Source organism: Pongo abelii, chromosome 18, assembly GCF_028885655.2.
Source record: "Pongo abelii isolate AG06213 chromosome 18, NHGRI_mPonAbe1-v2.0_pri, whole genome shotgun sequence".
In the NCBI taxonomy this organism is placed as follows: Eukaryota; Metazoa; Chordata; class Mammalia; order Primates; family Hominidae; genus Pongo; species Pongo abelii.
The window spans coordinates 11,146,130-11,159,225 of NC_072003.2; the positions used below are offsets into that span (position 1 = coordinate 11,146,130).

The following is a 13,096-nucleotide window of genomic DNA, read 5'->3' on the forward strand; positions in this document are numbered from 1 at the left end:
CCCTGATTATGCAAATGTAAGGAACTACTGTATCACAGTATGGTCACTCACAGAAACTGTCTCAGATTCCACCTTGTTGGAAATCTTCTTAGTGGTTAAATTACCCTTTAAATGAAGGCTTGCAATCTCCCATTAAACACAACATCATTATTTATGGCATTGTTTAGTATTTGGTTGATTGAAGATGGTTTATGTGGTAATCACCACTCTTCAATGGTGAGGAAGAAGTTGAAAGATTTCAGTAAAACTCGGTTCCTAATAGATTCCCATGACCTGTTGAGTATTTCCAATATTAAAACATCCAAGGAAAAGAATATGTATCAATCACATTAAAGTGCTCTGCTTTTTGGGGGATATGAGACTTCAAGTTCCATCCTCTACCATATCAAGTCATTTTTTGGGAAAGAGATTTGGTCCTGACACTTTTCTGATAACACCCATTTAGAAGGTAGTGCCCACTGAGGAAAGCCCACTCAAGATGGCATAACGTGTATGACATAAACCCTGGCTAGAGTGGGATCCTTTTAATGAGTTATAGCCAACGAATGCCTCCCAATTTTATTTCCTATCTACTGATTGTCCCTTTATCAACTACAATGCACTAAGATCAATGCATTATATTTTAGCACACTTGATTTCCTCCTGATATCACTAAGAGGAAAATATAACCCTATGGGGAAAGATATCGCTTCATAGTTATATTTATTGTCAAACTAATGTAAATTGATTCAGTAGTTTGAGGAATGTTCTTAAACTAGATTTTATAAAGTCATTTTCTTTGCATAGACTAAAGTTGAAACCCATGACAATTTTAGCATTTCTTTTGACATGCATTTTTTAAATTAATTGTCAGAAAAGCTCCTTCAAATCTGCTTTCCCAACAAATTGAACATCAGTGGTTTTCACCTAACAACTATTGACTTCAGGTTATGACAAGATTAAAATATTTCATTTTGTTTTATCCATCAGTTGAAGTACATAAACCATACTTTTCTGGTATTACAATATCAGTGACCCAACACCATTCATACAATGGTATACCAACATAGTATAATGTATTCTTTATGTGTGTGTGATGGAGTCTCGCTCTGTCCCTCAGGCTGGAGTACAGTGGCACAATCTCGACTCACTGCAACCTCTCCCTCCTGGTTTTAAGCGATTCTCCTGCCTCAGCCTCCCGAGTAGCTGGTATTACAGGTATGTGCCACCATGCCCAGCTAATTTTTGTATTTTTAGTAGAGATGGGTTTCACCATATTGGTCAGGCTGGTTCTGAACTCCTGACCTCGTGATCCACCCACCTCGGTCTCCCAAAGTGCTGGGATTACAGGCGTGAGCCACCATGCCTGGTCTAGAGTAATGTATTCTAAAACTGAAATTTTCATTAAAGGTAAATGAAATTGCAACAACATTGAATCACACTCATGAAGGTATCCTTACCTTTCCCTTTGGCTAAGTTTCTATTGTATCCAACAGGGCTGAAGTATTCAAAGACAAAAACAGCTATGGCAGAAACAATGAGCAGCATCACAAACATCATCACCCAGACAGAGGCGCTGAATGGTTCTGCAAATAAACAGATAAAGGAATGGAAATGTGGTCAGTTATCTCTTCCTCACTTCCAGCAGGAAGCCCAGACATCCATTTGCAGGCTCACCAAAAATATTTTCTCTAATTTGAATCTGATCCTTCAAAAGAAGCTAATCATTTTTTATTTTTATTTTTTAGATGTAGCTTCACTCTCTGTGTCACCCAGGCTGGAGTGCAGTGGCACAATTTCGGCTTGCTGCAACCTCCACCCCCCAGGTTCAAGCAACTCTCCTGCCCCAGCCTTCCGAGTAGCTGGGACTACAGGCATGTGCCACCATGCCTGGCTAATTTTTGTATTTTTAGTTGAGACAGGGTTTCCCCATGTTGCCCAGGTTGGTCTCAAACTCCTGACCTCAGGTGATCTGCCCACCTCGGCCTCCCAAATTGCTGGGATTACAGGTGTGAGCCACTGCTCCTGGCCAGCCAGTCGTTTTTTATTCATCAATTTAAATCATTCTTTATTCTACAAAATATTTGAAGTACAAGATTGCATATAATCTAACAAAAATAGAGAAGAGCATAGGACATTTTACAAATTAGGTCAAGGATAATCAGAAGAAAAAAGAGTGATAAGAAAGAGGGAGCAAGTTAGAATGCAAATAAACAGGCCATAGTTTCCTTTGTAATTATAGAACCATCCAGGGGGCTAAAGCTAGGAAGAAAAAAGAAGACTAGACCCAAAGAGTTAACCATAGGCTCCTGCAAATTGTTATGGTTTTTATTTTTATTTTTTCATACTAGAAAGATGATATGCAGGGAATTCCAAAAATAAAGGGAGAATTATAACCTGTTGGAAAAGAATTATAAAATCATGGGTGACAGAAATATTGGAAAGTTATAATCTACCACACTCTCCATTTCACCTTTTGCCTCAGACAGATGAGATTCCTACAGCTTTATTAATCTTGTTGATGTTGGTAGCAGCCTTAAATGCAGTTGAAAGTCAATTGAGGATATTATCTTCACATGATAATTCAATAAAAAAGTATCACTTAAAGGGTAGAGGCAATAAAATAGTAGATGGATAGATGGTTATTTCCACTAAAAGTAGTTTTCATCAGCTCATTTGCATGTAACTTAGGCAGTAGGTGGATGTCTCAGAAGGGCAGGCCAAGTCATAAGGCTCTAAGCCTTGTAACACTCTAGAAAGGTAAGAAATATTATGTAAAATAAGATTTCTATTCAACCTGATTGAGGATATGAAAATTAGCTGACTGAAGCCATGTTATTTATGGTATAGATTTGCTATAAAATCAACAGAAAATAAATTTTAAAAATGAATACATCTCCACCTGAATGTATCATGGGGAAGAAATTGCCTATAGACACCAATGAACTTAAAACCCTTTTCCTCATAAGCAAATATTTTCTGAGGGTTAAAATAAGTCCAATAATACCTCTTGAATAGTAAACATATTATTATTTTAAAATTGTTTTCCTAATGAAGCTACTTATAATAATAAAGAGCTAGGTTGATAGCAGGCCACCTTCTTATTAGAGTATGACTACTTAACACAGCTAGAGGTCATCACAAATTCCAATTTAATGAGTTTAATGTATAACAAGCTGGAAGGAATGCTTTCTAATGCATTTGATAGTGCAAATATATTAAAAAGCAACAGGTAACACAACTTACTTAAGTAACACAAGATGCGCTCCAAGAAATCAATGAAACTGCAACTGAAATTTATTTTAAATTTAGCTTGAGTAATAAACAATATTATATCCCTGAAATAATAGCAATTTAATACTGAGTTGTATCCAAAAAGGAAATTAGATAAATAAATGATTAGGAGATTTATAAGTACTTCATATTCAAGAATAGAGATAAAATAATTCTCCAAGTTGCGTAGTGTATCTTATTGGAGGAGTATCATTGTGATGAGTAAATAAGCATATACATGAAAGTGTTTGTTCGTGTGTGAGGCACACAATATACAGACAATATATTGAATGGAATAGCTGTTTGATTCCAGGATTAAAGCCAGAAATACTGGGGCAACAATACGCTGTCCATGGTTCTGAAAAGGGCATGCTGGTTTTTGAAAAAGCACATTTATTAATCTGGTAACTTCTATTTCTCTGCAGGCTGTGAAAACATTATTTTTAAACATTAGAAGGGACCATAACTGAATTATCCTATGTGCATGTAAGAATCTGTAAACCTGCAGTGAACTTTTTTTGGTAGGTGCATCCTTGTCACTAACACACTAGTCAGAAAATCAAGTGGAAACTGATGAAGCAACTGTTCCCAGATGTCTCCCCACTTGGAATTGACCACATCTGTTCCTTAACTTGTGAGTACAGCACAGATCAAAGGACTCTGCTGCAGTAGTCTCGTTTTAGTAAATTAAGTACCTATCAGTGCCCCAAAGTGTTGCTATTCTAAGATACCACACACGTGAATGCACACACACGCCCCAGAACAAAGAAAAACATTAGAACATCGTTAAAGCAACATCTACAGTGTCTAAGGAGTGACCCAGAAATAGTTTAGATAACTCTCTATTACATATTCTAATGGCTTAAAACAGATTCAACATTTGTCCATGAAGGAACTTCAATCGAGGAGATACCAGGTCAGCATTTCTTTGGATCAAAGAATCCAACTTGTTTGGAAAGTCTTCAGAATTAACTAGATAGAAATATTACAGGAGATGCCATCTCTGTCCTTGAAGAGCCACTGGTTACATTTTTACACAAAAGCTTAGAGGCATTACCTGCAAGTGCTTCTGATGTGAGTTAATGGAGTTTGTGGAGGAGAGAAAATAGAAAATAATGAAGAGCAATACAATCAGATTTTGAATGTTTTGGCTCTTCCAGATGACTAAGCCAGTGAATGGAAAAATGTAGCTTAGCGTGGTTCATTATGACTTTCAAAATCTGTAGATAATGACCGTAAATAAGGGGGTGCACCGTCAATCAAATAGGGATGTAATTTAGTGACTAGGAAAAATATTAAGCCTACTGTGTAAAAACAGCTTTGAAAATAGTTTCTTCTGGTTACAATTTATTTTACTTTTAAAAATGCAGCAGGAAAAGTGTGGGGAAAGAGAGGTTTTGCTAAATTTAGCAAAATACTTGACATTTTTATGAAAATGTTTTACAAATGCAAGTAAGATAAAAATCTAGAGAAACTGGGTTGAGGCCAGATTCAATATTCACGACCCATTTTCATGAGACAAGCCAATTGATATTTTTTTCTCTCTGATTGAATTGGAAAAAGAGTTCTCTCTAGCTCACTAAAGAGATACAAGACTTTTTTTGTGAAAAGAAACAGTTTCTTTCCATTTTGATCCATGAACTCACTTCCTCTAACCCTTTCTTAACCTCCAGGACAAAGGATTCCTGCCAAAGAGTCTGAAAGGGAATGAGGGGAAACATGACTAGGAGTGACTAAAGAGTGAATGTCCACTTAAGAATTATTAAGATTCTGCAAGTGTTGTCAATATCAGCTGGTTGCATCATTGTTCCTGGCATAGTGAGGCTCTCTTATTAAAACATGAGTATCTGAATCCATGTCTGACAGAGGGACAAAAGGAACATAATGAGGTGTGTATTTGTCAGGGTCCACATTACTCCAACAAAGGTTACAAAAATTGAACCAACTACTGCAAAATCAAATCCAGAGAGTGGCAAGCATTTTAACAGCTTAAATGGATTATCAAAAATGAAAACAGTAAATCCATAGTGCTCTGAATGTAAGGCAGTGTCCAAAATCCAGTTAGTCAATATTTCACTGAGGAGAATGAAACACAAAAGTTTCACTGGATGCTAACATTACACATAAATGAAGACAGTGGAAGAATAAGACAATGGGCTTGGAGTTGGTGTCCACAAATTGGTTTCAGTTTACAATTTGCTTTAAGAGATAAAGTTATTTTTGTCTCTGGAAAAATATAAGAAAGTTAGTTGACCTTAATATAACTGTTTTCCCAGGGTGGAGATTTCTCAAAGAACTAAAAGTAGATCTACCATTTGATCCAGCAATTTCACTACTGGGTATCTACCCAAAGGAAAAGAAATTATTATATCAAAAAGACACTTGCACACATATGTTTATCAGAGCACAACTCACAACTGCAAAGATATGGAATCAACCTATGTGCCCATAAACTGATGATTGCATAAAGAAAATGTGGTATATACATTATATACATTGTGGAATACTACTCAGCCATAAAAAAGAATGATGCAATGTCTTCTGCAGCAACTTGGATGAAACTAGAGGCCATCATCCTAAATATTTGCTCGTCATCTAGCAAATAAATGAGTGTTGTTCTTTGTGAGATGGAGGATGGGTATGTAGATGCTGAATAAAGGTTTATGGGCTGATTTAAATTAACTGTGGACCGACAGGTTTATTTTTAAAATGTTTTCAAGACTCTAAGCAATATAGCTATTAATTTACATTCTACAGAGTCAAGACCAGTATCTGAATATGTGATCTTATTTTTTTAGCAGCTTTTTCTAAGTTTGAGATAAATGAAAGATGTGAACTGGGGTATGGGTTTTTCGGGAATGGAAAATCTAATACTCCATGTTCTCACTTCTAAATGAAAGCTAACCTATGGGTATGAAAAAGCACACAAGTAGTATAATGGACACTGGAGACTCAGAAAGGGAGAGGATGGGAAGGAGATGAGTGATGAAAAATTACCTACAATGTACCCTGTTTAGGTGACAGTTACACTAAAGGCCCTGACTTCACCACTATATAATTCGTCCATATAACCACTTGTACCCCAAAAACCACTTGTACCCCTGAGCTATTGAAATTTTTTTAAAAATTAAATATATAATATTTTGCCCCTCTCAGTTTTCCTCCAGAGATTCAGGTTTGTCTTAACCTTCCCTAATTTGGGACAAACCCACTTATATGGGAGTGCCAAGGGAGAATTAGTGATCTGAATTTCATGATAATCAACATGATAGTTACGGTCAAAATAACCAAACAGTTAATACAATACTTTCCTTTAAAGACAAAAATAATGCTTTACTATGTTCCATGAAGTTTCAACTCTAGCCAGGCTACCCAATACAGTCCAAGTGCTAGAGAAAAGCAGATGATAGAAAACATAGCTCTTCTTTGATTTCAGAAAAAAAACCTTTTATGTAAAAACGTAAATTTATGAAATGGTTAAAAAAATCAAAAGATTTCCTTCTTTACAAACTATTTGGCTTAATGGGTAGTCACATTTAAAATATGATTCGATTAATTTTAAATCAGCATATACTTTTCAGATTATTTCTATTAGCAGAATACTGGCATAAATCATCATGCAGTCATCATTATTTTCACTCTTACATCTAGCAAATAAATGACTGCTGTTCTTTGTGGGATGGAGGATGGATATGTAGGTGCTGAATAAAGGTTTATGAGCTGGTTTAAATTAACTGTGGACAGACAGGTTTATTTTTAAAATGTTTTCAAGATTCCAAGCAATATATCTATTAATTTACATTCTACAGAGTCAAGACCAGTATCTGAATATGTGATCATATTTTTTTCAGCAGCTTTTTCCAAGTTTAAGACAAATGAAAGATGTGAACTGGGGATGGAGGGGAGTGAATTAGGATGTATTAGTCTACTCTCATGCTGCTATAAAGAACTGCCCGAGGATCACTTGAGGTCAGGAGTTTGATATCAGTCTGGCCAACATGGTGAAACCCCATCTCTACACAAAAATTAGCCAGGCATGGTGGTGGGCACCTGTAATCCCAGCTACTGGGGAGGCTGAGGTGGGAGAATTGCTTGAACCCAGGAGGCAGAGGCTGCAGTAAGCCGAGATCACACCACTGCACTCAAGCCTGGGCAACAGAGCTAGACTCCATCTCAAAAAAATACACTGTCTGAGATTGGGTAAATTTATAAATGAAAGAGATTTAATTGACTCACAGTTCCACATGGCTGGGGAGTCCCCAGGAAACTTACAATCATGGCAGAAGAGGAAGCAGGCACGTCTTACATGGCAGCACATGAGAGAAGTGAAGCAAAGGGGGAAGAGCCCCTTATTAAACCCCTTATAATAATAACAATAATAATAAGAGCCCTTTATTAAACCATCAGATCTCATGAGAACTCACTCATTATCACAAGAACAGAATGGGAGAAACCATCCCCATGATCCCATCACCTCCTATCCAGTCTCTCCTTCAACAGCTGGGGATTACAATTCAAGATGAAATTTGCGTGGGGACACAAAGCCTAACCCTCTCATAGGATAATTCAAATGCAGCATCCTCTGAAATATGCTGCCACAGCCAAACAGAACTAAACAAGTTCCTTTCTGGTCCCACCCTCTGAGCAAACAAGATTTCCTACAATTCCTTATAGAAAAGCAATAGTCACTATGAAATTCACACACCTAGAAAAGCAGAAGGTGAGACAGTGCCATTACTTCTTGAAACCATGACACTGATTCCCGTTTCCACAAAGGGCACAGAGAAGTCCACCACTTCAGAACGTTCCTCATTGATGGTGAGCGAGCCAACCGCCATGACTGCCCGTTGATAGACCACCTGGATGCAAGGCAAAAAAAAAAAAAAAAAAAAGAACAGTACCTTTACTTTTCCTGCCAACATTCCTGAGGACTGCAGGCCCTTTGTATGAATAAGAGCCCAGGGGATGAAAAGATAACTTACTTCACCGATCATTCCATTCCACACATTGTTAACTTTCTTGCCATGCTTCCCATTGGTCACCAGGTAGAGGTCGTAAGTAAACTTCACAGTTCTGGAAAGCTTCTTCAGAATATCAATGCAGAACCCCTTGCAGCATTTCTTCACATTCATCCCCTCATTGGTTGAATTGCTGTAAAGAAAAATCCCAAGACCACAGAATGTTAGCACTGGAAGGTTTGTTCACAATCATTAGCTGTACTCTTCTCCTGTTTTTCAGATGAGTAAAACGAAGTTTAAAAAGGGGAAGTGGCTTTCCCAAGGACACACCGTGAGTATATGACAGCAAAAGCAGAAAGTGTCCTTAATTATATCAGTTATCATGACAAGAGGTAACACTTATTGTGTAATTACTATTTGCTAGGCACTATCCTAAAGGCTTCATACTAATTGTTGAATTAATCTCCATGACATTTTCTGAATTAGGGGATATTTGTACATCCATTAAACAGGTAAAAATCACCAACTCTTAAATTTTTAAGTTTATAACATATACAACTTTAGATTAGAGTTTAGTCATCGGATCTAAACTGAGTCATAAAAACTTATTAGAGAATGGAAGAGAGGAAGATGTGAAATTCTCAGAGAAAGCAGGGTTTTGCTTCATTCTATAATTACAGAGGCTTGAAACCAAAGGGGAGAAGTGAAGGTACCCAGAGAACACCTCAGCCAAGCATCAGGAGACCTGTGTTCTATTCCATGCCTGATTTTGTGGACTGAACTTCTCTTGATAGAGCCAAATGTTACATGAAGGTTCATTAATAACGTCTTCCCTACCTACCTATGTGACATGTAGTATAAAAGGAGACACTTCTAAAAGCAAGGTCCTTGATCAGGTAAAAGCCCTATTAAAATTTAAGCTATCTTAAAGGCTATTGTATACTCTACCAAGGCTATACTTACTGTTTTGTACCAGCCACCTTGCTGTATTCACCTGAACAAGACATATTCAAAGGACACCCACGCAAACCAGAAAAATACCTTTGAAAAGAAAGGAGGCTGTGTATGGTGGCTCACACCTATAATCCCAGCACTTTCGGATGCTGAGGCGGGTGAACACCTGAGGTCAGGAGTTCAAGACCAGCTTGGCCAACATGGTGAAACCCTGTCTCTACTAAAAATACAAAAATTAGCCAGACATGGTGGCAGGCACCTGTAGTTCCAGATACTCAGGAGGCTGAGGCATGAGAATCACTTGAACCCAGGAGGCGGAGGCTGCAGTGAGCCAACCAAGATCATGCCACTGTACTCAAGCCTGGGTGACAAGAGTGAAAATCTGTCTCCAAAAAAAAAAAAAAAAAAAAGAAAAAGAAAAGAAAGAAAAGAAACACTGGTCTATCCAACTGATAGCAAAAAGTACTTAGACAACTCACATAAGATCAAGGTCTTTCTGGGCAATATACTTGATTAATGGACATCCCATTAGCTCAACCCTATCTTTGAGTCATGCATTTCATGCATATGTTCTCTGTTTGAATATCCCATTTTTGGCACATCCACACATTGCAGTGTTACCTAAGCACTAAAGTGATGTCTATGGAAATCCAGCATCATCACAGGAAAATTCTTATGCTTCCATGTCATATGAAAAAAGTAGGTTACACAGTAGTACCAACAGAATAATCACAGCTATATAAAAACAGATGAGCTTATGAAATAACTGTATGGAAAAACAATGAAATATGAAGCATAGGACAGGCGCAGTGGCTCATTCCTGTAATCTCAGCACTTTGGGAAGCCAAGTTGGGTGGATCCCCTGAGGTCGGGAGTTTGAGACCAGCCTGGCCAACATGGAGAAACCCCATTTTTACTAAAAATACAAAAATGAGCTGGGCATGGTGGCATGCACCTGTAATCCCAGCTACGCAGGAGGCATAAGAATAGCTTCAACCTGGGAGGTAGAGGTTGCAGTCAGCCAAGATCGCACCACTGCACTCCAGCCTAGGTGAGAGAATGAAACTCTGTTGAAAGAAAGAAAGAAGCAGAAAGAAAGAGAGAGAGAAAGAAAGAGAGAAAGAGAGAAAAAGAGAGAGAGGAAAAGAGAGAAGGGGGGAGAGGGAGAGAAAGAGAGAGAAAGAGAAAAAGAGAGAAAGAGAGAAAAAGAAAGAGAAAGAGACAGGGAGGGAGAGAGAGAAGAAAGAAGAGAAGAAAGAAGGGAAGGGAGAAAGGAAAGGGAGAAAGGAAAGAGAAAAAGGGAAGGGAGAAAGGAAAGGAAGAAAGGAAAGAAAGAAAGGAAAGAAAGAAAGAAGCAAGCTATTTTGGAATGGTGAAAAACATGTTTTCTTTTTTATATTTTTAGGGTTTTTTCCCCAAATTATCTAGTAAGTACATACTACTTATGTAATTGACGACACACACACACACACATCAAACAACATTGATTTATATGATATACATCATCTCTATATCCATGAAGGTGGGCAGATTTGACAGAATAATTTTTTTAAGAGACGCGCTCTTGCTCTGTTGCCCAGGCTGGGTTGCAGTGATGCGATCATGGCTCATGGCAGCCTGGACCTCCTGGCCTCAAGTGATACTCCCACTTTGGCCTTTCAAAGTGCTGGGATTACAGGTGTGAGCCACCATACTCAAGCTGGAAAACATAATTTTGAGTAACATAAGTGGGTTGTAAATGACACCTGCTTATCAATGCTTTCCTTTATCTCAGGATCACAGACCGCCTGTCTTGAATCACTCTCACCATTGTACCCCACCCCCACATCCTGTCGGTGACTTGTACTCAACCACTCTGCTTCTGTCAGCCCAGACCACCAGAGAGACTTTACTCTCTTGCCTAGAGGCTGGATGACCTGCTGTGATCCAACAGCCTTAGTGAGGGGGTAGTAGGAGGCCATATCTGTGTATAGCTACATGTGATGATTAGTGACCTCAACACTGTACAGTCATGGGGGTATGTGCCAGCTCCATCTCCACCAACTATCCAGAATGAAGGGGGTTGGGCTAGAGTTAAAACTGCCACAAGTATGATAGAAATGTGTCCTAAGTACATTAAAGTTGATGGAACGTCCAGATACCATTTCCTTCTTAGTATACATGGCTCTGAAAAATGTGTCAAAATCGAATTCTCTATTTTTCTTTCTGGTCGCTGTTGGCCATGCACTGATGTGCTTTCCCTACCTCTGTTCATTTTTATCACCTTCATTCTACGTTCCTTCCCTTCTTCCCCTATCACAGGCTCTTCCTTCACCTGGTCAAGATTTCTGGAAGATTAGACAGAAGTTTTAGATGCTTCAGGTTTAAGATTCAGGGTCACAGCCATATAGTGGCATTCTTTGGTCTCCCTGGAAACCTCAGCCAGTTTATGAGTTATCTCACCCATATCCCTGAACATGAAGTATATTTCTAAATACAAATGATCACTGATGCATTTTCACCCAAGAAGCACCCACTAAGTGCCTACTGTGCACAAGACATGGAATTGGGCCCTGGGGACCCAGGATGAAAAAGGCACGCAGCAAATGCAATAGTTGAATTTATCACAGTAATTATGGAATTGCAGACCAGCTTGTAATTGGGAACGTCTGTTGGTTCCTATTACAGCCCTTGTGTGGGTGTGCAGGGGATGTGACTTAACTACACAGACTGAGAAATGGTCCCCATGTGATCTCTCTTAGTGCTCCACTACCACCCAAGAGAGAGAATGACTCATAAAAACAAATATGGGGAGAGGGATCCAACAAATTGTCCAGTTTACCAGCTCTACAATTTCCCAGTATAGCCAGTGGATGTGAGCACAGCCATGCGAGTCAGAGCTGTGTCCAGGTCCTGGGTTGGCTCCTGTCCACTATGCAGACTCAGAAAAATCTCATCCAGCACTTAAAAATAAATTTCCTTTCTTCCCACCAACGATTTGACAGTTTGGGAGCTTAATTGACAGTATGGCCATTTCTCGCTACACATCAGGCCAAATGATTTTTCCAATTTTCTCTGCATGTCTTTATCACCCAACTAACAGACCAGAAAGGAAGATTTCTCAGCTCATTTCCTGTTACCTGGTATTCTTAGAAGACCCCACCATTTACCAGAAGTGAGAAAGAAAAAGGTTTCACACAATCATGTTGTCTAACAGGAATTCTTTTTGCAACTGATCAGCCTTCCTCAAAGATGTTCCCTATAGGAAATGCAATTCATCTAATCTTCTTTAATGTTGGGATTAGTGGATCCTAGCAATTCTCTATTGCTCTCACGAGTCAGACTTTCATTTCATCTAGACACACAGTAAACTCCTCATATCCCCAAGTGGAAGAAGGAAAGCTGCAAGCTACTATCTCCTCACAGAAACCAAAAACGTGAATTTGAACCTGTAAAGCTGTTGATAGTCTTCAGTAGAAAAGTCAATTCTTTTAAAGATAGCAATTTATTTTGATTTCTCTTCTTCATACAAATGTGACTCAGTACTTGCGGATCTACTTGTTTTCAGCTCCAGGGCTTTTGATTTTAAAGACTCTAAACTCCTATTATTGATTCTGGAGCACAAGGTGCCTCAGTTGATTGCCCTATTGAAACACAGAGGGTATTGTTATCATAGAGGAGGTGTCCCACTGAAGTTAGACTCTGCTTTGTGCCAGCCACTTTGCTTTCTTCATCGGGCCAAGTTCTGCTCAAAGAACACCCACCCAAATTAGAACATCCTCTGACAACTTTCCCACATCATCCCCTCCGTTCTCCTTGTAACTCATCACTCTCTAGCATTGCACTGGGTTTCCTTCCATTTCCCAAACTCCCAAGCTCCTTTCCTCCCCAGGGCCTTTGCACCTGCCATTGCCTCTACCTGGAAGGCTTTGCCCAGATCTTCACATGTTTGG

The 13,096-nt window shown here is 38.8% G+C and overlaps 1 protein-coding gene across 2 annotated transcripts in view; it reads right to left on the reverse strand.

The window, feature by feature from the left end:
- The window catches only part of GRIN2A (glutamate ionotropic receptor NMDA type subunit 2A), a 419,536-nt gene that overhangs the window by 70,550 nt on the left and 335,890 nt on the right, over positions 1–13,096 (reverse strand). For both annotated transcript variants that reach the window (XM_054533449.1, XM_063717183.1), the window contains exons 7-9: positions 8,235–8,403; positions 7,958–8,111; positions 1,440–1,565 (exon numbers count right to left, since the gene is read on the reverse strand). In XM_054533449.1, the coding sequence (XP_054389424.1) occupies positions 1,440–1,565; positions 7,958–8,111; positions 8,235–8,403 (449 nt within the window). The remainder of the gene's footprint in view (positions 1–1,439; positions 1,566–7,957; positions 8,112–8,234; positions 8,404–13,096) is intronic.